Genomic DNA, 23,579 nt, shown 5'->3' with positions numbered 1-23,579 from the left:
AGTTCCATATAGGTTATAAAATCACCCAGATTGGGATAATGCCAGATCGGTAGGTACTACATTCTTACAATACCCAGATACCATTGCGTTACATAAGCCAATGAATAGCGGGCTTTTAGACCAGTTAGATCCCTTGACTAATGAGAGAGGAGAATGCTGCTGCCTTATGGCGCCCGCGACCAAGTCCAGTTTCTCCTTTGGAAATTGGTGGTGATTGAAGTACTTAGATTTGGAGCCATTTGGACTAGGTGAGCCGCCTCATTCGTGCTCTCTATACCCACTTCCCACATCTATCGCCCGGACGGCCACTGACTGCGGTCGGTGTCCTCCCGGTGGTACCAGAAACATGCCCGTCCCTGCTGGATACTTCAGTAACACCCCCATGGCCTTTACGTCCTCGGCCTCGCTTATCCCGCCTCCCCCGATCAACACCCACCAGCCCGGGGTTGTCACCTCTCTTCTTTACAGCGGCTCTAAATTCCGAGGACATCAGAAGAGCAAAGGCAACTCGTACGATGTCGAGGTTGTTTTGCAGGCGAGTACAATTCATTAAACTTTCATTTGCAAGTCAGCTGTTTAGCGATTTTAAGGACATGTCAAAACCAACCTGGCCTCAAGGGAATCCGTAAGTTAGGATACATAAAACCGTGACAGCCGAATTCGTATGCTGCGTTACGTTTGGGTACATTACAATGCGCTACTTGAATGTGTTTGTTCCAGATTTGAATCGAATTTGCATGTCATATTACAAACATGTCATAATACTAATGCTGCTAAAATGTATAAATTGAATTCGATTTAAGGTTAGATCATCATAGTAATGGGGTTAGGGTTTGGGTTAAGGTTAAAAAAAGATTAGGTTTAAGTTTGATTATCACAGTACTGTGGTTAAGGTTAGAGAAGAAATATGTAAATCAACATGCAACCATTGGTGGGGGTTTCTGACTGTCCACCATCCTGGATCACAAAAGCCTTCCTAACTGCCACTCTATTTAACTGTAAATGCTCAGTACTGCCACTCGCAGTTGGTCTGTACCATAACATAACCTTTACATTATCATGAATAAAATGTTAATTTTAAATACTTTGTCAAGAATCCTTTGCAGGCAATGACTGCTTGAAGTCTAGAACGCATGGACAACATCAAAAGCTGGGTTTCCTCCTTTGGGATGCTTTGCCAAGCCTTTACTGCAGCTGTCTTCAGTTGTTGTTTGTTCTTTGGTCTTTCTGCCTTAAGTTCTCTTCAGCAAGTGAAATGCATGCTCGATCGGGTTGAGATCAAGTGACTGATTCGGCCATTAGAGAATATTCCACTTCTTTGACTTTGCAGTATGTTTTGGGTAAAGGTCCATCTGTAATATGAAGCACCATCCAATCAACTTTGCTGAATCTGAGCAGACAATGTCAATAAACACTAGTGACCCAGTGCCATTGGAAGCCATGAATGGCCATGCTATCACATTGCCTCCGCCATGTTGTTACAGATGATGTGGTATGCTTTGGATCATGAGCCATTCCAAGCCTTCTCCATACTTTTCTTCCCATAATTCTGGAAAAGGTTGATCTTAGTTTCATCTGTCCAAAGAATGCTGTTCCAGAACTGGACTGGCTTTTTAGATATTTTTTGGCAAAATCTGGCCTTTCTATTTTTGAGGAATGGTTTGCACCTTGTAGTGAACCCTCTGTATGTGCTCTCGTGAAGTCTTCTCTTTATGGTAGAATTGGATTATGACATGCCTACTCCCTGGATAGTTTTCTTCACTTGGTTGGATGTTGTGAAGAGGTTTTGCTTTACCATGGAAAGGATCCTATGTTCACCCACCCCTGTTGCCTTACATGGACGTCCTGGCCTTCTTGTGTTGCAGAGCTCTCCAGTGCGTTCTTTTTTTCTCAGAATGTACCAAACTGTGGATTTGGCCACTCTTAGTTTTCCTGCTATCTCTCTGATGGATATTTTTTGTTGCAGCCTAAGGATGCACTTTCACTTGCATTGAGAGCTCCTTTGACTGCATGTTGTGGGTTTTCAGCAACAGTTTCCAAATGCGAATGCCACACCTGGAATCAACTCCAGACCTTTTACCTGCTTAATTGTTGAAGAAATAATGAAGGAAAAGCCCACACCTGTCCATGAAACAGTTTTTGTGTTAATTGTACGATTACTTTTGGTCCCTTATAAAAGAGAGGGCTACAAAATAGAGCTGTTATACCTTAACCCTTCCTCCATTTCAGATGTGAAATCCCTCATATTAAAGCTGAGAGACCGCACTTTAAGCCCCTATTCATTATTTAACTTTAACTTGAATATTTTTCAGGACATTAATTACAGAACTTTCAGCCAAAATAACTAAACTTGTCAGTGTACAATTATTTCCAGGCTTAACTGTATATGCTCCCATGGTAAGCCATTCTGGTCAAGATCTGTACATGTACCCTAATGACAGCTTTCAGAAAATCAGTTCTAGACAACCAAAGGTGTGTTACTGCCAGTGTCATCTTACGATGTGATATCACAAAAATATTACAAACCACACTTCCAGGAAATGGTCACATTGAATAATCTATTATTCATTTTAACGACCTAGCTAGTGAACACTGAAATACTGTCTTGTTCTGTATTTTTTTGCCCTGTTCTTAGGTCTTGTTTTTTGTCTTTCAGCATGTGACCATGGAAGACTCCTATTTGTGTGGTTATTTGAAGATCAAAGGGTTGACAGAGGTAAGAATTAATTATTGAAAACATGTTAAATTTAGATTGTACTCAGTTTCCACATTGTTTTGATTCCCAGCCTTTAACTAGTTGTGATCCTTTCTGTGTTTCTGAGTCTGTTGTGTTTTTTTCCTTTCTGTGTTTCTGAGTCTGTTGTGTTTTTTTTCTTCCATAGGAGTACCCCACTTTGACTACGTTTTTTGCTGGTGAGATTATCAGTACAAAGCGTCAATTTCTAACCAGGAAGTGGGATGCTGATGAAGATGTGGATCGCAAGCACTGGGTAAGTCAAAGGATGAACATTAATTTAGCCTATGCCAGACAATGTAAATTTGGAGGAGGAGGTGCATTGCCATCTCAAGGACAGATTACTTATAAAATGTAAAGGCTATTTTCCCATTTGTCAAGACTGGGTTACAATGGCTAACAAGCAGCAGTAGTTTTAGTGCTTAGTTTTTTTCACTAGTAATTTGTACATATTAGAATTGCATGATGGAAGTGCTTAAAGGTAAAACCTGCATAAGGTGAATGTGCCCCACTGGTCCCCCCCGGTCATATTTAACTCATTTGGTCAGCATTTGCGTTTTCAGTGCCAGTGTTGTGGGTTTCCAATCCCATCACAGGAGCGTATGAGCAAGTATGTGCTCACTACTGTTAGTCTGCTAAATAACTTGCAATCAGTTAACTAAATCAGTTCCCCATTCATTCATTCATCATGATTTGTAATCACGAATGTTAATGAAACTACTATTTTGTAATTTTCTAGATTTTTGCTATTGCTATTTTGTTATTGCTGCCTGGCCAGTTGGCTAGTTGAGCTATCTGTCAAGGAATGGGCTGATTGTAACTTCTGGGATTCTACTGCGATTGAGTAGAGAGGCTATAACCCATTCAGTTGCATGTTTTGCAAAGATGACTTTTTGCTGCTTACTTCCGATAACTAGCTCAATGGCGATTTTATAGTTTTTAGGAAGCTGTAATTGTACATAATATCCAACAAGGGGAGCATCCGTAGGAAAAAGGGAGTAATGACAGTAATTATGTATTTTCCATCAATAACTACAGTAAACAATTTCCTGTACTGGCCAGCATTACCCCCGGGGGAAATCTTTCATCAACATAAGCGGTCATTGCTGAATTTTATATTTGCAACTTGATTGGTGTTATTGACATTGTTTACTGCCAACTCATCTGTTTCTCTATACAGTACCTTACTGTTTGAGAATTGGCCTGCTTGCTGCAGAACTCCTCAACTAGGCATGGAATGTCTCCCCTGGCTGGCTGAGGCAGCGCTGAAGTATTCAGTCAACACTAGAGGGTGCACTTGGTTGTGCTATGCAGAGGGACTATCAGAGTATCAGTAAGCAAGGCCAGATGGAATACAAAAAGCCAATATCATCCTGATACTGTATATCAGCAAACCAATACTTAAAAAACATACATTCTAAAATTGTGTATATTAAGACCCTTGACCAGTTCTCATATTGCTGAATTACAAAGAGCACATTGTTTAATATTTGATCTTAAAACACTGATACTCCAAATCTGTTATTGTTAGATGACATGGGTGATCTTGGGAAATATTTTAAAGTTTATTTTCAGCTATGACAGGGCTCTTGTCAGGATAGAGGGGACAATGTACATCTCCAAATATATTTTTGTGCAAATCCTGCTACCCTCTGCCAGAAAGCTGAAGTGAAAGAATAATTTTACCTTTCAGCTTGACAAAGATCTAAGGCCCATCTGAAATAACCATGGTTTGGCTTGCAAAAGGGAAGATTAATTTCCTGAACTGGCCCAGTCAGGTCCTGTAAACACAATCCTATAGATCACAGATGTCCAACTCATTCCTTGGTCTGCTGTCTATCTGAAGGTTGTTGCACCTACCTTATAACTGATTGATCAGTCACAAACTAGTTAGGACCTCCCCTCACCTTGTGATCTAGGTATTAGTTGGATTTAATTGAAAGGAAAAAACAAAACGAATCATCAGATACCATGGAATGTCCCAGCTGTAGGAAATCTGTTGACTGCCCTGAAGAGGACTGCACAGGAGATCCCCTTGCAATTTGACTAAGCTCACATTTTTCTTCAAAAAGAAGAGTGGGATAAAATTGCTAAATCTCTATTAAAGGTTAATAGAGACCTGTTCAAACAGACTTACTGTTGTAATCCAAGCAAAAGGTGCTTCCACAAAGTGAGTTATTGGGTGTGAACACTTACACAAACAAGGTATTGACAGTTTATTATTTTCTGAGAAATACAACGTTTTTCACTTTAATAAGATCTCATTAAAGGTGAAAAGGGTCTGATGAATTTTCTTGATTTCAGCCTTTAAATAAGCAAAAGCTGCATTTTCAATCATCCTTTGCATAGATGACTTTTGATATCCACTGTTGCCTATGGCGTATGTTTTGTAGGCTAATTACATTAACACGATGTAGCCCCAATGTGATAGACCATACTTAATTGGCATACGGTAAAGTTTCACCTCTAGGCAGCCACAGCATAGCCGGTTATCAGCATTCGACATCTGGCTTGTTTGTTCTGCATGGCCTGGTACTCTGAAGCAGGCGTTCCATTGGGCCATATGTGAAATCACTCCGCCAACCTGGGGCACAGTTTGCACATAATATTTAGTTGATAAAATAACATGATTTTTAGGCTCTGTGTGCTTTCCAATACATTCCCTTGCTCCCTATAAAATGTACTGAAGGTTGTAATCACAATGGTCTACTGCTTAGATTGCTGATGCTGGTTTAGAGGGTTGCACACTACAAGTCTTTTTGTCTTGCACCTCCAACCTGAACCTACATACTTTTGACACCAAAACATGTTTTTTCTCAGTTTCAAGGTTACTAAGGTACAGTGGTTTTGATCGTACTCATTGAGTCTGATAGCAGTTGAGTTGTCAAGTAAGGTGTAGTAGTACAGGTAAATTATGACTGTAAATGTTTTTTTTTTCTCCAATGTTCTGATTGGGCTCTAGGGCAAATTTCAGGCCTTCTATCAGTATGCAAAGACATTCAATTCAGATGAGTTTGACTATGAAGAGCTGAAGAACTCTGACTACATCTTCATGAGGTGGAAGGTGAGCTCAGATGTGACCATTTGTCACCTTTTCTTCCATTACCAAGAAAACTCTGGGGGACCTGGTCTCTGTGCTATATACTGGTGGACTGTACTGTTATAATGCTGCATTGCTGTCTTGTCCTCTACAGGAGCAGTTCCTGGTCCCTGATCACACCATTAAAGACATCAGCGGAGCTTCCTTTGCTGGTTTCTACTACATCTGCTTCCAGAAATCTACAGCCACCATAGAGGGATACTACTACCATAGGAGCTCAGAATGGTAACAAGGGACTAAATACTTAAATAATAATTCGTATTGGTTCAGATGCGCTGTAGCCAGACCATACTAACTTGGAACACATTCCTGTTCACCATCAGCCAATGCATCTCTTTCCTGACTCCCCAGTAGCTAGCACAGTCTGTCTCTCTCCTAACAGGTACCAGTCTCTGAACCTCACCCATGTTCCAGAACACAGTGCAGCGATCTATGAGTTCCGGTGACCCAGGCATTGTGGCTCTGTAGGCACAGGTGGACGTTAAGGCAGAGCAAGAGGCCCGCAGAAGCTACTGAGACTTGGGAACGGTGGGCCTCATGGAAACTGTTGGTACCACAACCAAAGGGGTGTGTGTCTTTCCGTGGAAGGAAACTAAACGGAATGATGGATTGACGAAGCAGGTCAGTTTGAGTGGAGACTTAATGGATGGATTGATTGACGGATGGATGGAGAAGACCGGAAACTAACTGCTCTGACTCATGGAAGGATTGGGGGCAGATAGCTGCAGCGGTGTGATGCTTTCTCTTTTTTCATTTTTTTTTTTTTTTTAACGTCTGGTTTTAAAAGCTTGTTTTCTTTCTCTGCTGCTTTCTATTGTTGGACACTTTATAAATAAAGCTGGGGATTCCTTCTTACTAAGGGGATATGTCTGCTTTTGCTTTGAGCCAATTTCAAGCTGAGCTGAACAGATTCTTCCAGGAGTCTGCCCTGTTAAAAAGCTGGATTTTTGTTTTAAGCCAAGAGTCAGCACGTGGAGTAAAGGTATTTGGTGTTGGAAATACAGTGCAGGCCAGGCATGTTTTGGATGGGAGCTGTAAATACTAGCTCATTGAATGACTGGTATTTTTTTGTTTTAAAAGCTAGGCTAACTTTTCTAATTGCCTGCAAAGGAGATTTTGCAAGTTACCTCTTACCCATCCTAAAGCCTCCATTACTTTCTGGAATGAATTTCTGGAGGCCACTGTGGGAAAGACTAACAAAGTGACATAAAAGAGTGCTTGTAGTTGTTGTATTGTTGATTTAATTTGCACACAGTTTTGTTTTTAACTCCAGTTGTGGCACTGCTAACCTAGTGTATATCCATATGGTAACATAAAAGGTAATGTTTGAATTTGACATTGAATCCTGTTACTAACCCAATGTAGTCAGCAGAATTTTACTTTGCACTCTCATTCATTAAAACAAAATCTTGTATCTGTCTCTCAAATGTGCGTTTCCCTCGGGTGTCCCTGTCCCTCACCATTAACTATGCAACATTATTCAACATTGTTATGCAACAGTAGCACTATTGACTTCAACCATAAACCTCTAGTTTTCCAAAACCAAATTTGATTATGATAGTATTATAAATGTATATCTGTATATCCCATTAAAGGAAATGTATTTGTCTAAAAATACAATGTATTTGTCTATTACATTCACTCTGTTAATGCTATTGTGCCATCTTTTTAAAGCTCAAGATGTATTCTCCTGGTATGTATGAACTGAAAGCTGATTGATGTGGTCTGGCTAGTTATGAGGAATGGAGTAAATCATATTGAAACATATTGTGTTTTTCTATGACTTTTATTGACTGACCTACCCTGTCAAATCCAGTAATGGGTCCAGTGATATTTCTCCATACGAAAACACACATTTTAAACAAAAAAAATATTTTAACTTTTTGCTCCCTGTTCCTAACTACTCCCAATGCCCGCTAGTGGTAATCCTGACAATGTTCTGTGTACCTTCATAAAGAGAGGATTAAGAGCTGGGGAAAACATTCCTGGCACCAGGAAACATCAACTGTTGCCTGTCCAGGAAAATAAAGAAAATAATCTTGTGCATAAAAGGCACGGACGCAATTGTGAAAAGGCATCAAATCCACGTCTCCTCTCCTTTGTAACCTGGGAACAAAATAAGCAATTGACTGGTTAAGGTGTTCTCATTACTGTCTTGGGTAAGCTAGTAGAAGAGTGCTCCCCTGACCAGTAGCATGATAACATGGCTCAATAGCCCGTGTAATTCAAGGGTAGTTATACACTGTCTTACCACAGAAGATTTAAATACATTGCATCAGCTTTTTGTGTAAGAAAATAATGTATATGTTAAAAACAACATGGTACTTTACAACTAATAATAATGCAGATACATTTTGGGTTCCACCCGTTTAAAGGTAATTTGTAAGGTGGTGAAGGACCATCCACACGGCAGTTATAACGGCCTAGTGAGTCCTCGGGTGCAGTCGCAAGTTGGTGTGCTCCAGGTTCCAATGAGAGGCCACTGTGTAGATGCAGGCCTGGTCTTGCTTGCTGCCCCCTGAAGGTTCCGGAACCTTGAAGCCTTTTTCGGGGCTTGATGCAGCAGGTTAGAGCACTTTTACACCGCAAAGTTTAGAGGCCTGTAGTTGTCAAAAGGCTATCTTACCATGGATGTTGCGATTTATTTGCCATTTTAATGTTTACGGCAGCAGGTAGTGATTAGCGCAATCTGTCCAATAACTGACAAGCTGCTTGATCAAATCCCTGAGCTGGCCTGGTTAAAAAATCTAGATTTTTCTTAGCAGTTAACCTATAATGTCTCCCAGGTTGTTGCATGGGTGGGTGCATTTGTAATGACAGTTTAGCACATGACATATCAAGTGTTCAGCAGTCTGATGGTTTACAGTGATATAAACTGTCTCTAAATTTCTGAGTATGGGAGACTCTGCATTGCTACAGTCCCTATCTGAACAAAGGTAGGCAAATTAAATACACATAGCTGGTTTAAGAATGGCTTTTGAGAATGGTCTTCATTAGGCAAAATTAAACAATAAGGCGCGTACGGTTGCAGTATATGGCCAATATACACTCACCTAAAGGATTATTAGGAACACCTGTTCAATTTCTCATTAATGCAATTATCTAATCAACCAATCAAATGGCAGTTGCTTCAATGCATTTAGGGGTGTGGTCCTGGTCAAGACAATCTCCTGAACTCCAAACTGAATGTCAGAATGGGAAAGAAAGGTGATTTAAGCAATTTTGAGCGTGGCATGGTTGTTGGTGCCAGACGGGCCAGTCTGAGGAGTTCACAATCTGTTCAGTTACTGGGATTTTCACGCACAACCATTTCTAGGGTTAACAAAGAATGGTGTGAAAAGGGAAAAGCATCCAGTATGCAGCAGTCCTGTGGGTGAAAATGCCTTGTTGATGCTAGAGGTCAGAGGAGAATGGGCCGACTGATTTAAGAAGAGCAACTTTGACTGAAATAACCACTTGTTACAACCGAGGTATGCAGCAAAGCATTTGTGAAGCCACAACACGCACAACCTTGAGGCGGATGGGCTGCAACAGCAGAAGACCCCACTGGGTACCACTCATCTCCACTACAAATAGGAAAAAGAGGCTACAATTTGCACGAGCTCACCAAAATTGACAGTTGAAGACTGGAAGAATGTTGTCTGGTCTGATGAGTCTCGATTTCTGTTGAGACATTCAGATAGTAGAGTCAGAATTTGGCGTAAACAGAATGAGAACATGGATCCATCATGCCTTGTTACCACTGTGCAGGCTGGTGGTGGTGGTGTAATGGTGTGGGGGATGTTTTCTTGGCACACTTTAGGCCCCTTAGTGCCAATTGGGCATCGTTTAAATGCCACGGCCTACCTGAGCATTGTTTCTGACCATTTATGTCCATCCCTTTATGACCACCATGTACCCATCCTCTGATGGCTACTTCCAGCAGGATAATGCACCATGTCACAAAGCTCGAATCATTTCAAATTGGTTTCTTGAACATGACAATGAGTTCACTGTACTGAAATGGCCCCCACAGTCACCAGATCTCAACCCATTAGAGCAACTTTGGGATGTGGTAGAACAGGAGCTTCGTGCCCTGGATGTGCGTCCCACAAATCTCCATCAACTGCAAGATGCTATCCTATCAATATGGGCCAACATTTCTAAAGAATGCTTTCAGCACCTTGTTGAATCAATGCCACATGGAATTAAGGCAGTTCTGAAGGCGAAAGGGGGTCAAACACAATATAGGTATGGTGTTCCTAATAATCCTTTAGGTGAGTTACCAACAATATTAGAGCAGTAAAAAGTGATGTGATGTCATACCGGTGGTATACAGTCTCATACACAATGCTATCAGCAAATTAGCATTCAGGAATCAACACACCAGGTGGAACCTGTGATGCGGTGGGCCATCTTCATCACACATTGTAGGGACTTGCCTTGTGAGAAGCCTTTCCCAAATACTATACTGTAATACCGGTGGTCAGGAGGCTCTCAATGGTGCAGGAATAGTATTTGAAGAGGACCCAGGGTGGCATGCAGAATTTCTTTAGTCACGTTATGGGCACAGTCGCTGTAATGCTATCTTAACAGCATAGAGGTCATACGCTTGGGGGCCCTGAGTGTTAATAGTCAGTGAGGTGGAGGTGTTCATGTCATTCCTCACCACCTGTGGTGTGGCCATCAGAAAGGGTGGTGTCCAGACCCTGCCAACTAGACTAATTGATGGGTTTGAGGAAACAATGACATTGAATGCCTTACTAGTGAATAGAATGAGCAGCATTAAAAACCCTTTTCTAATGGTCTTTGTGATGTGACACAGAGTTGAACCAATAGATATCTATATCTCTGTAAATAATTGAGGTTCTTTCCAAGCAAGCCATTTTTCTGTAGATTATACATTTATTTCCAGAAGAATACTGAGTGTGTAAAAATGTTAGTTCAACAATTTTTTTGACATTATAATGTTAAGTAGAAAAAGTATATCAATACTAAATTTCATACTCAGTACTGAATTGTAATAATAATAAGTTATCCAAAGTCAAACCAAATTTAATGAGCACAATCAGGATACATTTTATGTTGAAGGGTGAGCATTAATACCCCTTTCCTTACATATCTAAGGTGATTCCTTTCTAATGGTTTTCTGTTGAAGCCCATTTCTTTGTTCAAATTACAATGTGTCTGGTGTATTTACACCTGATGTCACATGTTAGCACTCTTAAGTTTCAGGATCTTAGATGCATTTCAACACTGTGGTGACACTGATCCCAAATTATTTTCAGATCAGACGCAAAAACACCATGCATGGTGAGTCACCTGTACTTGGTGGAGTAACATTTGGGAAACTTTCCCAGATTAAATTCCCAGATTTTCCTGAAACCCCAGTTGGACAATTCCTAGAATCAGGAGTAAATAAGCAGAAAACCCCAAATCCTTCACATTTTCCAAGTACATTTACATACAGTGAGGGAAAAAATTATTTGATCCCCTGCTGATTTTGTATGTTTGCCTAATGACAAAGAAATGATTAGTCTGTCATTTTATTTGGTAGGTTTATCTGAACAGTGAGATCCAGAAAAACGCATGTCAAAAATGTTATATATTGATTTGCATTTTAATGAGGGAAATAAGTATTCGACCCCTCTGCAAAACGTGAATTAGTACTTGGTGGCAAAATCCTTGTTGGCAATCACAGAGGTCAGACGTCTCTTGTAGTTGGCCACCAGGTTTGCACACATCTCAGGGGAGATTTTGTCCCACTCCTCTTTGCAGATCTTCTCCAAGTCATTATGGTTTCGAGGCTGTCGTTTGGCAACTTGAACCTTCAGCTCCCTCCACAGATTTCCTATGGGATTAAGGTCTTGAGACTGGCTAGGCCACTCCAGGTCCTTAATGTGCTTCTTCTTGAGCCATTCCTTTGCCGTGTTGGCCGTGTGTTTTGGGTCATTTTCATGCTGGAATACCCATCCACGACCCATTTTCAATGACCTGGCTAAGGGAAGGATGTTCTCACTTAAGATTTGACGGTCCATGGCCCCGTCCATCGTCCCTTTGATGCGGTGAAGTTGTCCTGTCCCCTTAGCAGAAAAACACCCCCAAAGCATAATGTTTCCACCTCCATGTTTGACGGTGGGGATGGTGTTCTTGGGATCATAGTCAGCATTCCTCCTCCTACAAACACAGTGAGTTGAGTTGATGCCAAAGAGGAATATGATTGATTGCTTCTGTGGACAGGTGTCTTTTATACAGGTAACAAACTGAGATTAGGAGCATCCCCTTTAAGAGTGTGCTCCTAATCTCAGCTTGTTACCAGTATAGAAGACACCTGGGAGCCAGAAATATCTTATTGAGAGAGGATGAAATACTTGTTTCACACATAAAAATGCAAATCAATTTATAAAAAATTATACATGTGTTTTTCTGGTTTTTTTTGTTATTATTCTCTCTCACTGTTCAAATAAACCTACCATTAAAACTATAGACTGATAATTTCTTTGTCAGAGGACAAACATACAAAATCAGCCGGGGATCAAATACTTTTTTCCCCTCACTGCATACCTAGAATTTGCGATACTGTAACGAATACACCAGGGAGGCAGGAGTAGATGGAACAAACGCGGTACATGCACTTTAATGTAGTAACACAGGGAGCAGGCAACAGGCAAAAAACACAGAGGCAGGCACAGGTCGGTACACGGAAAGGCTGGACGGCAGGGCAGAGGTACACAACGACCAACGGAGGAGGGATAGTCCAGGGCCGAAAATGGGTCTAGCAGGCCAAAAGGGCTGGTAAAGGCAAAAGCACAGACAAGGATTAAGCAAAGAGGGTTGGTCGAAACACGGTCAAGGTAAAAGATCCACTGTATCTCTCTCCTCCCCCCTCTGTGACCAACTGATGCATATCTGTGTTCCCAGTCATGTGAAATACAAATATTAGGGCCTTGTTTAATTTTATTGATTTCCTTATCTGAACTACAATGATGTAAATTATTTGAAATAGTTAATTTTGGGAGGGTTGGGGACCACACGATTTCGTCTCTGCTCTTTGCGGATGATGTTGTCGTGTTGGCCCCTTCAAACCAGGACCTTCAGCATGCACTTGGACGGTTTGCAGCCGAGTGTGAAGCGGTGGGGATGAAAATCAGTACCTCCAAATCCGAGGCCATGGTCCTCAGTCGGAAAAGGGTGGCTTGCCCACTTCAGGTTGGTGGAGACTGCCTGCCTCAAATGGAGGAGTTTAAGTATCTAGGGGTCTTGTTCACGAGTGAGGGAAGGATGGAACGGGAGATTGACAGACGGATTGGTGCAGCTTCTGCAGTAATGCGGTCGATGTATCGGTCTGTTGTGGTGAAGAAAGAGCTGAGCCGCAAGGCGAAGCTCTCGATTTACCGGTCAATCTACGTTCCTACTCTCACCTATGGTCATGAGCTTTGGGTCATGACCGAAAGGACAAGATCCCGGATACAGGCGGCCGAAATGAGCTTTCTCCGCAGGGTGGCTGGGCGATCCCTTAGAGATGGGGTGAGAAGCTCGGTCACCCGGGAGGAGCTCAGAGTAGAGCCGCTGCTCCACCACATCGAGAGGGGTCAGCTGAGGTGGCTTGGGCATCTGTTTTGGATGCCTCCGGAAAGCCTTCCTGGGAAGGTGTTCCGGTCCCGTCCCACCGGGAGGAGACCCCGGGGAAGACCTAGGACACGCTGGAGGGACTATGTCTCCCGGCTGGCCTGGGAACGCCTCTGTGTCCCCCCGGAAGAGCTGGAGGAAGTGTCTGGGGAGAGGGAAGTCTGGGCATCCCTGCTTAGACTGCTGCCCCCACGACCCAGCCCTGGATAAGCGGAAGATGATGGATGGATGGAATTTTGGGATTTTGTTACAAACAGACAATATGGAAATATAATTACTAAATAGAATACTTAATTTAGTAATGTTTCACAGGTTCTTTTCTGGAAAGACTTACACTCCACCGGATAGAGATAAATGCTTAAATTTAGTTGGGAAAACCTGTAGTGGAACCCACATTGATGAACACCTAAGTCACTAAATATATATGGTTCCAATGTCATTCATAGTTTTGCAATTACCTACAGAAGAACTTTCCAGAAACAACAGAACTCCAATTACTTCATATAATTTGTCCTGGATCCTTCTGACTATATTGTTGTTGCATTTGTATGAAAATATACTGACCTGTACATCTGATGTGGTAATAGTTCAATACTTGTTTTGGTTTGGCCACATAGATTATCACAGGTCTGAAAACCCCTAATCCATTTCTGGTATGCAGTTGGAGGTAGGCAAACCACATGGTCTTGTCACGTCCCCACAATGGATCTCTATTGTTTACTTCCCCGAAATGGTAGGGAGGTAAGTGTTGACACAACGGCCTGGCTGGTATTTCCTGCCAGGCCGTTGATAAAAAGGATCAATTACCGAATGTCCATACACAGCTTGCAAGTAAAGTCCCGTAATCGAGTATTACAACTAATCACGTGTGTGATGGAAAAATTAAGTTACATATTATTATTCCGGCCCCAGATGTTCGTTTGACACGGTGGTAAAAAGGTAAATGCAAAAATTAGGCCTAATGGTGTCAAGGCATCGTGGTACAGATATTAAGGTTATGTAATCGCTTTAACTATTAACTACTTGGTATGCGGAGAATTTTGACACGACTATGAAATATAGCACATCACACCAACTTTTCCATGAGACAAACATTTTAGAATCTTGGAAACAAACATTTTAAAATCTTCCCATGAAACACTATTACGAGTGTATATACATTTGAAACTTGAAGATATCCATGGTCAAGTTGTATTAAGTGCACTGGTTAGTCGAGAACAATACTTAATTCTTTACTTAAATCTGACTTGGGAGTTGTTCTTCTGGAAGAAACACTAACGTTAAAAATCAATCAGCTGATTTCATGTATTGCAAACATTCAAAGCTCACAAAACCCGAAGCAGTTCTGTGGCATATATTGTCCATGGCATTTGTCTTTAGTTTTTGCCTTACCGCGTAAACGCAGCCGGTCAAGTAGACCTAATGTCTGACCATAATTTGTGTTGTGGTTAAAGACGCAGACTGCCAATAGTGCGCGTATCTAATCTGGCCAGGGAGTAGATAGATTAGCTGAGCATATACTGGCTACAAACTTCAGTAGCTACAGCACATACTGGCGCATCGCCTGAACTGTTCGCGAAGGCAGGAAATTAACCAGAAATTCGGTCCTGTACAGGCATTTAAAATGCAGAGCTAAAATCTCCTATATTGGATCTTTGCGTCTCAGAATTAACGTGTGAACAAACTGAAAAAAATTAAACTCTGACGCGTTGAATGCGCATATTGACAGATAAACACTTGAATATGAACTGTCTTGACTTAATCCTTTACGTGTACATTATTTATGAAACGCAGCGTATCATTCGTTATGCATGTCACGGTGATTCTCTGGTGCGTACGTATGTAATGACGGCAGGACAGTTGTGTTGCAGTCTACAGAACTTAGCTAATAAGTAGCAAGTTGTCATCATTTCAATACTTATCATATATAGTTTTAGTTTTTGGTGATCATGTTTGGACCCACCCCATTCAACTAGGCTACTGTAACGCACTGTTTATAGCTGCTATGGACGTTAGCTTAAAGACAACAGGGTTAGCAGGCTTGCTCCTACAGTATTATTATGGTGATCTTTTTATATACTTTTAAGCTATTCAGTTCGGTTCTGCATAATCAATGGGTTGTAAGATGAAGTGCATGTATATAATGACTGCATCGTCTATTTGACCCCGACTGACAACAGCTATAGTCGGAAGTTGAAGCGAGTTGTTGGCTTTAGCCTCGAAAGAGAGTTGGCACAATTGCTGTCTTACCTAAACGTTTTGTGGTAAATCTATCCGTAGAGTTGAAACCCGATTGAACATATCGCATTTGAGATTTCGTTGATGTTTGTTGTAAATGAAAACTGAATCAAGTACTTCCTAAATGGCAAGGAATGTCATAGATTTCCTTCCCGACCAGAAGCTTGTAAAGCTTGTTTTCACTCATTACCCATCGTGCTTTTCATGGTTCAGTCATGGTTCATGAGGAAGAAAAAAAAAAAGATTACCCCTATCCAAGAGTAGGACGTGTTGAATCATCACTTCAATCATTTAATGTATTTCTTGCTTAAAACATTTCCTGGTCATTCTCATTAGGATCTATATTGCTTTTAGTTTCGTTGGTGTCTCAGTCATGTTTGAGGATTATTAAACCTCTATCAGGGAACCTAATTAATATTAAAACATGTCTTAGTTTTAGCATTCTGGATGAGTAAATGTTCATTCTGCAATACCCTGTATTTTCCCTCATTGCACATCAATACATTCCACTTGTTACATACACTATACCTAATACTTGCAAATTACCTGCCCACTTCCATTTTAACTTCTAGTTAGATGCTAACCACATTTCATTGTACTGTACTTGTACTGTTCAATGACAATAAAGTAGAATCTAATCTAAAAAGCTAAATATCTCACAAAAACTGTTTTCTCAATCATTTAGTGTTTTACATGAAAAGGCACAATAAATGTTCCTGTCTTCTTTCTCTGTTTGACCACTCCTATATGTGTTTGACATCCACACACAAGTTTACTTAAATCACATATTTCTACTGGGTCACCAAATTTGACTGTCCTACTTACACTAACCCTGACATTAACCTCAGTATTCTGACATTTCGGCTTAAACTCACAGTCGCCCTCAGGCCTTAACCTAACCCTAAACCTAACCAGCAATCCCTAGCCTGTATTGTTACAAGTCAAATGTTTATGATTAAACCACCCCATACAAAAAATAAATGTATTTTAAATATATTTTTGAATACATTAGAAAAATATATTTTTGAATACATTAGAAAAATATATTTCCAAACACATTTGGAAAATATATTCCTGAATACATATGTTGAAATGTTTGAAATTGGCCGCTTGAATATATATATATATTTTTTTAATTTAATACATTTTTAAAATGCATGTCTAAATATATTTTAATATTGGTCAGACTGTGTTTCAAACCTGCAATTTATGTTCCATAGTGAGGCGCATTAACCATTACTCCAAATAGGATTATTTCATTTAGTGGTCGTAGTGGTCTTACCAAGTTTGCTATAGTATGTTATATCTGTGACCATAAGATGAAATATATTTTGGTAATGTATATCTATAAAATGTATTTCAAAACCTAAATGTGATATAATCAATATGTCGGTATTTACATTTCATATTTTTATTTCACAGGATCTTAAAAATCCATTTTTTTATGGGCTTCAAAAATTTTTTTGTAATGTATTTTCTATACAAAATACATATTATAATGAGAGCATTTTTGACGGTGAAATACATTTGGACAAAACTGAAATGTATTTATACATTTTCAAATACATTTCGGAGTAAACTGTGAAATACATTTTGATACCTGAAATGTATTTTGAATGAAGTTAAATGTATTCGACATATATTAATTGTATATTCTACATACATTTTGCATTGCAAAAATATATTTATTTTCCATATGGGACAGTTTGGAGGCATTTCTGTCCCCATAATATAGTTAGGTGAGAAACACACACACACACGGATGTTATTTCTACATTTGCTCAGAAAAAGGGATTTTGTTAGATTTGTTAGAAGTAATTGTGTTTCCAAAAGTCCTGCTGAAGATAACAACACTGACGTGGTTTAAACCAAGATGTCCCTGCTCCTCTCCAGAACCAGAGCTGGTTACCACTGGGGTATGAGCAGTCGTGTATGACGTGCTGACACACGTGTTTGTCCTGTAAGACAGGGAGCCAAACCACCCTGGTGTTTCATGTGTCCGGCCCAGTGATGCGCATGTGGCTCGGCTCCAGGTGACTGTTGACATCAAGTCCGGACCTGAGAGAGCTGACCTTTACTGATGGGGTCAGGGGTCTGGCACCCCTTCAGACGCACTCCCAATGCCCACACCCCTCACATCCAACCTCCCGTCATCACCCCGACTTTGAAGAGACACCTGGGACTGTCCACCCCACGCACACACACCCCGACCCCCTTGCCTTCCCATCTAGTCCTGACAGGGAAATTAGAAGTGGATGACAGGTGTGGAGTGATTGCACGTGCAGTAAGGGGTTTTGATTAGAAGTCAGAGAGACAGAGCCAGGATGAGGTCTGTGGCAGCCAGGGAGGCCAGAACACTTCTGCCAAGTTAGTTTATTATTCATGGAGTAGTTCCATGCATAAATAGTAGATTAATGACCAGAAGATTAATTAACTAGTAGATTATGACTAGTCGATTAATAAATTCTGATAAGACATTTTAACCATAAAAAAAAAACGACGTGGCAACATAAACATTGGACACTAACATTTTTGGTTAAAAAAAAAAGATCTGTTGACTTGTTATTGAAGGGTGTGAGACATGGTTGTAAAAACCTGCTTTATGAAATTTTATGTTATGAAATTAGAGGGTAACTGAAGAGTTGTCAATCACCCATCGAACTCAGTCCACTGATTTTTGTTATTTTACCTAAGCTGTCTGATGCAGTGTGTAGCCTTTGTTTTCACCTGCTCATTTTCAGACCCTCAGATGCGGAAGTGTGTGTGGCACGTTCATGTGTGTGTTGGTGTGGGAGCCTGTTCAGCGAATATTTATGCTATTACCACTCGGGTTGTTTTCTAAAGATGTTTACTGAGTATAGAAAACAACAGAGGTTTCAACCTGCAATTATCCGATCCCAGTGACAACAACAGTTATTTGACGCTGTCTGTGCTGCCCAGTCACTACACCAGACATTCAGAAAAGTCCGGTCTCTAACTGAAGATCAACTGTTAATTACTTTCGTGTTAGCTACAATGGATACAGACGGCAAAACACGTCTGTTTAACCAGCTTTGGTGAAATGCCGGATGCTGTCAGATACCCCTCCTGTAATGTGCTTCAGAATAAAACATGTTTTTAACTAGCGCACAAGGTAGAATTAATTGACATTTGCAATTATTTCAAATTCTTGGCTCGGAATGCCTGGGTGTGGATGAGTAAATACTGGTTTTCAGTTCAGGCTAATCATTACCAACGCATCACTTTTGTGTAATGTCATACATTCATTTATTGGTTGAAGCTAAATACTATCTACAGTTTATTTTATAATTGATTGTTACTAGTGGTCGATTGTTTATGAAAAAAAATAAAGATTTCCTAGACAACGTAAATCCATTGAGGCTTCAGGCCACAGCATGGAAAAAGTGAAACTGACGTAATACGCAACGTGTTTGAAATATTTGTCCCGGACTTCAACAAACACACACACACACACATCTTCAAGAGCAACCAAATACTTTCCAGAGCATCCCATATCGCGGAGACAGGTGTGCCTACCGACTCCGCCCTTTTGCCCAAAGTATAAACAGAACTCGGAAAGAAAGCCAGGGGCAGAAACAAAGTGTAGTTTATCGACACAAATATGAATAACTCAGACTTGGGAGACAAGATGCGCTTTGCCATCAGTGCTCGGATTATTGGGGTGATGCATGGAGAGTCAGGGAGAGTCAAGGTAAACCACGATATAAATTATACTTGTATTTTGTGTAGTATTTCATTCGTAATGCAGTCGTTCGTTTTCTTTTTCACATTTAACTATATAGTATCAATCCACAGATGTTCATGACCTCTATATCGTGGTCAGATGGGTGTGAAGTCATTGTCTACAGATCATTCCTTGATTTTAAGAATTTTCATGTAAGTCTTGACATTTATCCTATACAAGAAAATAAAAGTTATGATTACATTTATATCAGAGTCATCACAGTTATTCATTTAAAATCAAATCTCTTATTTCAACAGAGACAATTGAAGAAGAGATTTCCTGTTGAGAATCCATTACGCAAGAGAGACAGAAGGATTCCAAAATTTGGAGGTAAGTCAGGTCCTTCAAATGTCTCATGACTGCTCTACAGACTACCCTCAAACTTTCTTTATCATCAACACATTATATTCATGTTATCTTCCATATTAAATTAAAAAAGATTGAATATATTTTTTTTTCAATTTGCTTCAATAAAAATAGATGCCATTTTTCTTTCAAATAATGTGTGCTATATTTCTCTCTACCTCAGCCATTACAATGAGGAGGAAGATGCAGGAGAAGGGTCCTAGTTGGTCAGTCCGTCAAATGAATTTACTGGAGAACTACTGCAATGAGCTGCTCCGGTGTGACCATGTGGTGGCTCGCAGTTCAGATGTCACTCAGTTCTTCTGTCCTAAAAACCACGACCTCCAGGCCGACTTTACCAAGAACAGGTGAAGAAATCCCTCATGTCATTCAGGTTATTTTTTTTTGGAAAGTCATTTTTAGTACATCAGCCTTCTTATTTCACTAGTCTGAATAGTCAATTGTTCAGTTCCTCTGCTTAACGAAATTTGCCGGCGGTTAAAATTATGTTAATGTCTGTTTGTTTCCCCTTTCAACAGCATCATGGTCATGCCATTGGAGGAGAAGGGGGTCATGAGTGGGCAGCATCTGAGCATGGGCAATGTGACGCACCCCTTTGTGACCCATTCTTATTGCTGTGTGGCTTCCTACGAGACCAAGGACACCAAAAACAGGCCCTTTAAAGTGGCCTTGGATGAGAGGCTGGATGTGCTTATCAAAGACCCAGCAGGTTAGATTTGTCTTTGATCTACCTCACTCTATGTCTTATTTTTCTCACCGGTGGGGGATATCTTTTGGGGAGGAAACAGGAACTATAAAGGAGACGGTGGGCTGAAAGCTGTTGGCCGAAAATCAAACACATGCTGCAGCAGTATATGTGCACCAAAAGCATCAGCTTAATTTACTGAACCACCCTTGGCTATCGCTTAATTTATTTCTCATACTTTCATTTAAACAATTTCTCTAGAGTATTAACCTGAAATGGGTTTAAACTTTTTGGGAGAAGCTTAGAAATCAAGATACCTATTTAAATATACTATGAACATCCATAAACATCCATGATAATCCATAAAAACACTTCTGTCCTGGCCTGTTTTTGTTTGATTAGGCTGGTGGCTGGTGGAGAATGAGAATAAACAGCTAGCCTGGTTCCCTGCGCCGTACCTGGAGAAGTGTGAGGAAGAGGAGGATGAAGATGAGCTGGATGGAATTCCTTTGGGGGGTAAGTTACCTGTAATTGCAAATGCTGTTCACAGACCTATCAACAGTCAGCGCATGGATAAATCAAACATCCCACATCCGTAACATTCTCTGTCTGGTCCTGGTCTGTGAAGCTGTGTTGATGGAGCGATAAATGTCTGTTCTAATGTCTGTCTTTCTGGTTTGTCCCTCAGGAACTGTCTATTGCGCTGTGAGGAGTTACTCCACTAAGAAGCATGACGAAGTGTCTGTACCCATTGGTTCTGCAGTCGAGGTGCTGAAAAAATCAGACAATGGATGGTGGCTCATTAGGTGTGTCAACGTTTAACTGTCTTAGACTTTGTTTCCTTGTCTGGCCTGGGATTTTTGACAACATACAACATCTCAAATAGTCAGCATAAAAATGTGAACAAATTTGCATAAAAATTATGAAATAAAATGTAACAAGAAACCAAAAATGAATACATTATGAGTGGAGCAACAATGGTTATCTTAAAGTGGAATTTGGTGACTAATACATTAAGGAGAGTTAAGATGGTTCCATTTCACAAAGGAATGATTGATGGTAATCAAAGCCTACTCTTTTCCCCTATAGGTATAAGGGCAGGGCAGGGTACATTCCCTCTATGTATCTGCAGCCTTCCAACTACCCATGTGCTGGCCTCCACACATTACAGAGGGTGCTGCATAGTTCCTCATTAAGTCTGGCAACCCATATTAATGGCACTAGCCTAGAATCCAGCGGAGGCATCCAATCTGGCAACCGCTGTCCACCCACCCTGTATGAGAAAACAGGGCTGCAGCAGCAGACATCTACCCAGCCAGTGGGTAATCAATACCAGGCCTCCCGACTCCAAAAGACCCGCTCTCTGGAGCTCCTGTCTGAGACCCCGTCTGGCCGGACTGTCCCTGCATCCCAAAGAGACGAATATGACCTGTCAAAACCGTATCCGTCAAGCCAAAGCTGCTTAAATGTAGGAGACTCCTCTGACTCTGACTTCAGCTCATCAGGCAGTGAGTCTACAGATGGGAGCCAGAGGACTTCTTTCTCCTGTTCCAGTGAGGAGGAACCACAAGGGCCCCCGCACAGCCCCAAGTCCTCAGGTCACCCAGGGGAGAGCAGCAGCAGCAGCTACAGCAGGGCAAATGAGAGCCTCTGCTCCTGCTCAAAGACCAGATCCAGTAAGATGCCCGTGGATGCGCCCAGGGTGCCCCCGCGGCCCAGAGTCCAAGAGATCCTGACTCGGTGTACCACTATGACCCGCAAAGCTGCTCTGGCTTCCAGGGTGAACTTGTTCTCCCAGCAGGATCCCATTCAAAGCATCTAGAGGCCAGCAGCTGAGGTGCGGAACCTGGGAGATGGGGTTAGAACCATTGGGATCGGTGGGTGTCAGGGTGACACCAGTCTCCCACCACCTGATTTTGCATGCAGCGCAAACTACGAGTGAGGCTTGTGAGACTATAGGGTTACATTTGAGTCGAGATGGCCTTTGTGTTACAGTCTTAAACTTTTAAATGTGCTATTTAACTAGCCTGTAACTGTTTCAGTTAGAACGAAAAGTCAAAAGGTTACAATGGTAGGAATGGATGGAGCTACCTTTAAACCCACACTTCGTAATATGAGTAGGCTCAACTCAAAATCATGTTTGGATCAAAATATTACTTATCTTACCAATATTACTAGCCAATACTGCTACTTGTACTTGTATCACTACAGCAATTTCAGCTGAAACAAGCATGCAAACAATTTTCACAAAAATATTATTTTTTGTATATTCTTTGGAGTGGACAAATATCCATGTATTTTGGTTTTTACATACCATTTTTGTATTGGTGTCTGTTAATCCATAATGGAATTATATTGTAACCATTGACTATTTCTATCTGTGTTATATATATGTGTGTCTGCAGAGTTTATGCAATAAACAACATATCATACATTGAATTCCGTACTTTTTCAAGTAATGTTTTGGTCTGTTTCTCTTTTTTTATATACTTAATATGCCAAGAATCAACAATTTCACAAGTAATCTGAACAGCTTCTAAAATTCCTCAGGCATTTACACACAGACATCACACACCACCACCACCTGGTCCCTGTTAAGACATGACAACTGATGCCCATGGGAGCCAGGCAACAAACACATGCAAAAAGTTGTTTTAAAACATTCTGGAGGAAACACCAGCAATTATTCAGTAGCTTTGATTATTCGATTGCTTCATTATAGTGTTTTTTCCCTTGTACTTGTATGTCATACCAAATTATTTAATTTCCAGTAATTTAAAAAGGAACTTTAACTGCAAAAATGTATAAATTTAACAAATGGCAAAGGATAAAAGCAGTAATTACACTATGGTTACATTTAGAGATCCTGTTCGGTAAGAAAATATATGAGTCTTTACCAATCCCATTAGATCTACTGGCATTTGCCTTTTTCAAAGTGGATGTGAGTGTTCTTTAGATCAATACAAAGATCCTGTTTAAAATGCAGACTTTCTATTTGACAGAAAAAGCTGTACTAAAAGGGTTTATGTTGTCAAAACAAAAATGCATCACCAATTCCTTTCTTACACCGGCTCTACTTATTAAGAGGCATGGAAGATAGCCG

The 23,579-nt window shown here is 40.7% G+C and overlaps 2 protein-coding genes across 2 annotated transcripts; both read left to right on the top strand.

Annotated features, from left to right (window-relative positions):
- The first annotated feature begins 120 nt into the window (after positions 1–120).
- On the top strand, positions 121–6,689 carry LOC105031263 (glucose-induced degradation protein 4 homolog). Its single transcript, XM_010905590.4, has 6 exons — positions 121–535; positions 2,657–2,716; positions 2,883–2,990; positions 5,697–5,798; positions 5,929–6,059; positions 6,217–6,689. Exons 1-6 carry the CDS (start codon positions 347–349, stop codon positions 6,278–6,280), a joined length of 654 nt encoding a protein of 217 aa, XP_010903892.1. The 5' UTR covers positions 121–346; the 3' UTR covers positions 6,281–6,689.
- A 12,544-nt stretch (positions 6,690–19,233) lies between these two features.
- noxo1b (NADPH oxidase organizer 1b) lies at positions 19,234–22,915 on the top strand. The gene is made up of 8 exons (XM_010905584.4): positions 19,234–19,392; positions 19,497–19,577; positions 19,683–19,755; positions 19,955–20,138; positions 20,310–20,500; positions 20,879–20,992; positions 21,165–21,282; positions 21,566–22,915. Exons 1-8 carry the CDS (start codon positions 19,303–19,305, stop codon positions 22,296–22,298), a joined length of 1,584 nt encoding a protein of 527 aa, XP_010903886.2. The 5' UTR covers positions 19,234–19,302; the 3' UTR covers positions 22,299–22,915.
- Positions 22,916–23,579: the final 664 nt, after the last annotated feature.

Source organism: Esox lucius, chromosome 5 (genome assembly GCF_011004845.1).
Source record: "Esox lucius isolate fEsoLuc1 chromosome 5, fEsoLuc1.pri, whole genome shotgun sequence".
Taxonomy (NCBI): Eukaryota; Metazoa; Chordata; class Actinopteri; order Esociformes; family Esocidae; genus Esox; species Esox lucius.
The sequence above is the reverse complement of the archived record's forward strand: the minus strand, read 5'-3'. Positions and strand labels throughout refer to the sequence as shown.

What these genes read in the sequence shown, in the direction of transcription:
- LOC105031263 (XM_010905590.4), top strand. Translation starts at nt 347, where the DNA reads ATGCCCGTCCCTGCTGGATACTTCAGTAACACCCCCATGGCCTTTACG. An exon ending in ATGTCGAGGTTGTTTTGCAG is followed by an intron (nt 536 to 2,656) that starts GCGAGTACAATT and finishes TTTGTCTTTCAG; the next exon opens with CATGTGACCATGGAAGACTC. An exon ending in ACATCTTCATGAGGTGGAAG is followed by an intron (nt 5,799 to 5,928) that starts GTGAGCTCAGAT and finishes TGTCCTCTACAG; the next exon opens with GAGCAGTTCCTGGTCCCTGA.
- noxo1b (XM_010905584.4), top strand. Translation starts at nt 19,303, where the DNA reads ATGAATAACTCAGACTTGGGAGACAAGATGCGCTTTGCCATCAGTGCT. An exon ending in AAGGATTCCAAAATTTGGAG is followed by an intron (nt 19,756 to 19,954) that starts GTAAGTCAGGTC and finishes TCTCTACCTCAG; the next exon opens with CCATTACAATGAGGAGGAAG. An exon ending in GCCGACTTTACCAAGAACAG is followed by an intron (nt 20,139 to 20,309) that starts GTGAAGAAATCC and finishes CCCTTTCAACAG; the next exon opens with CATCATGGTCATGCCATTGG.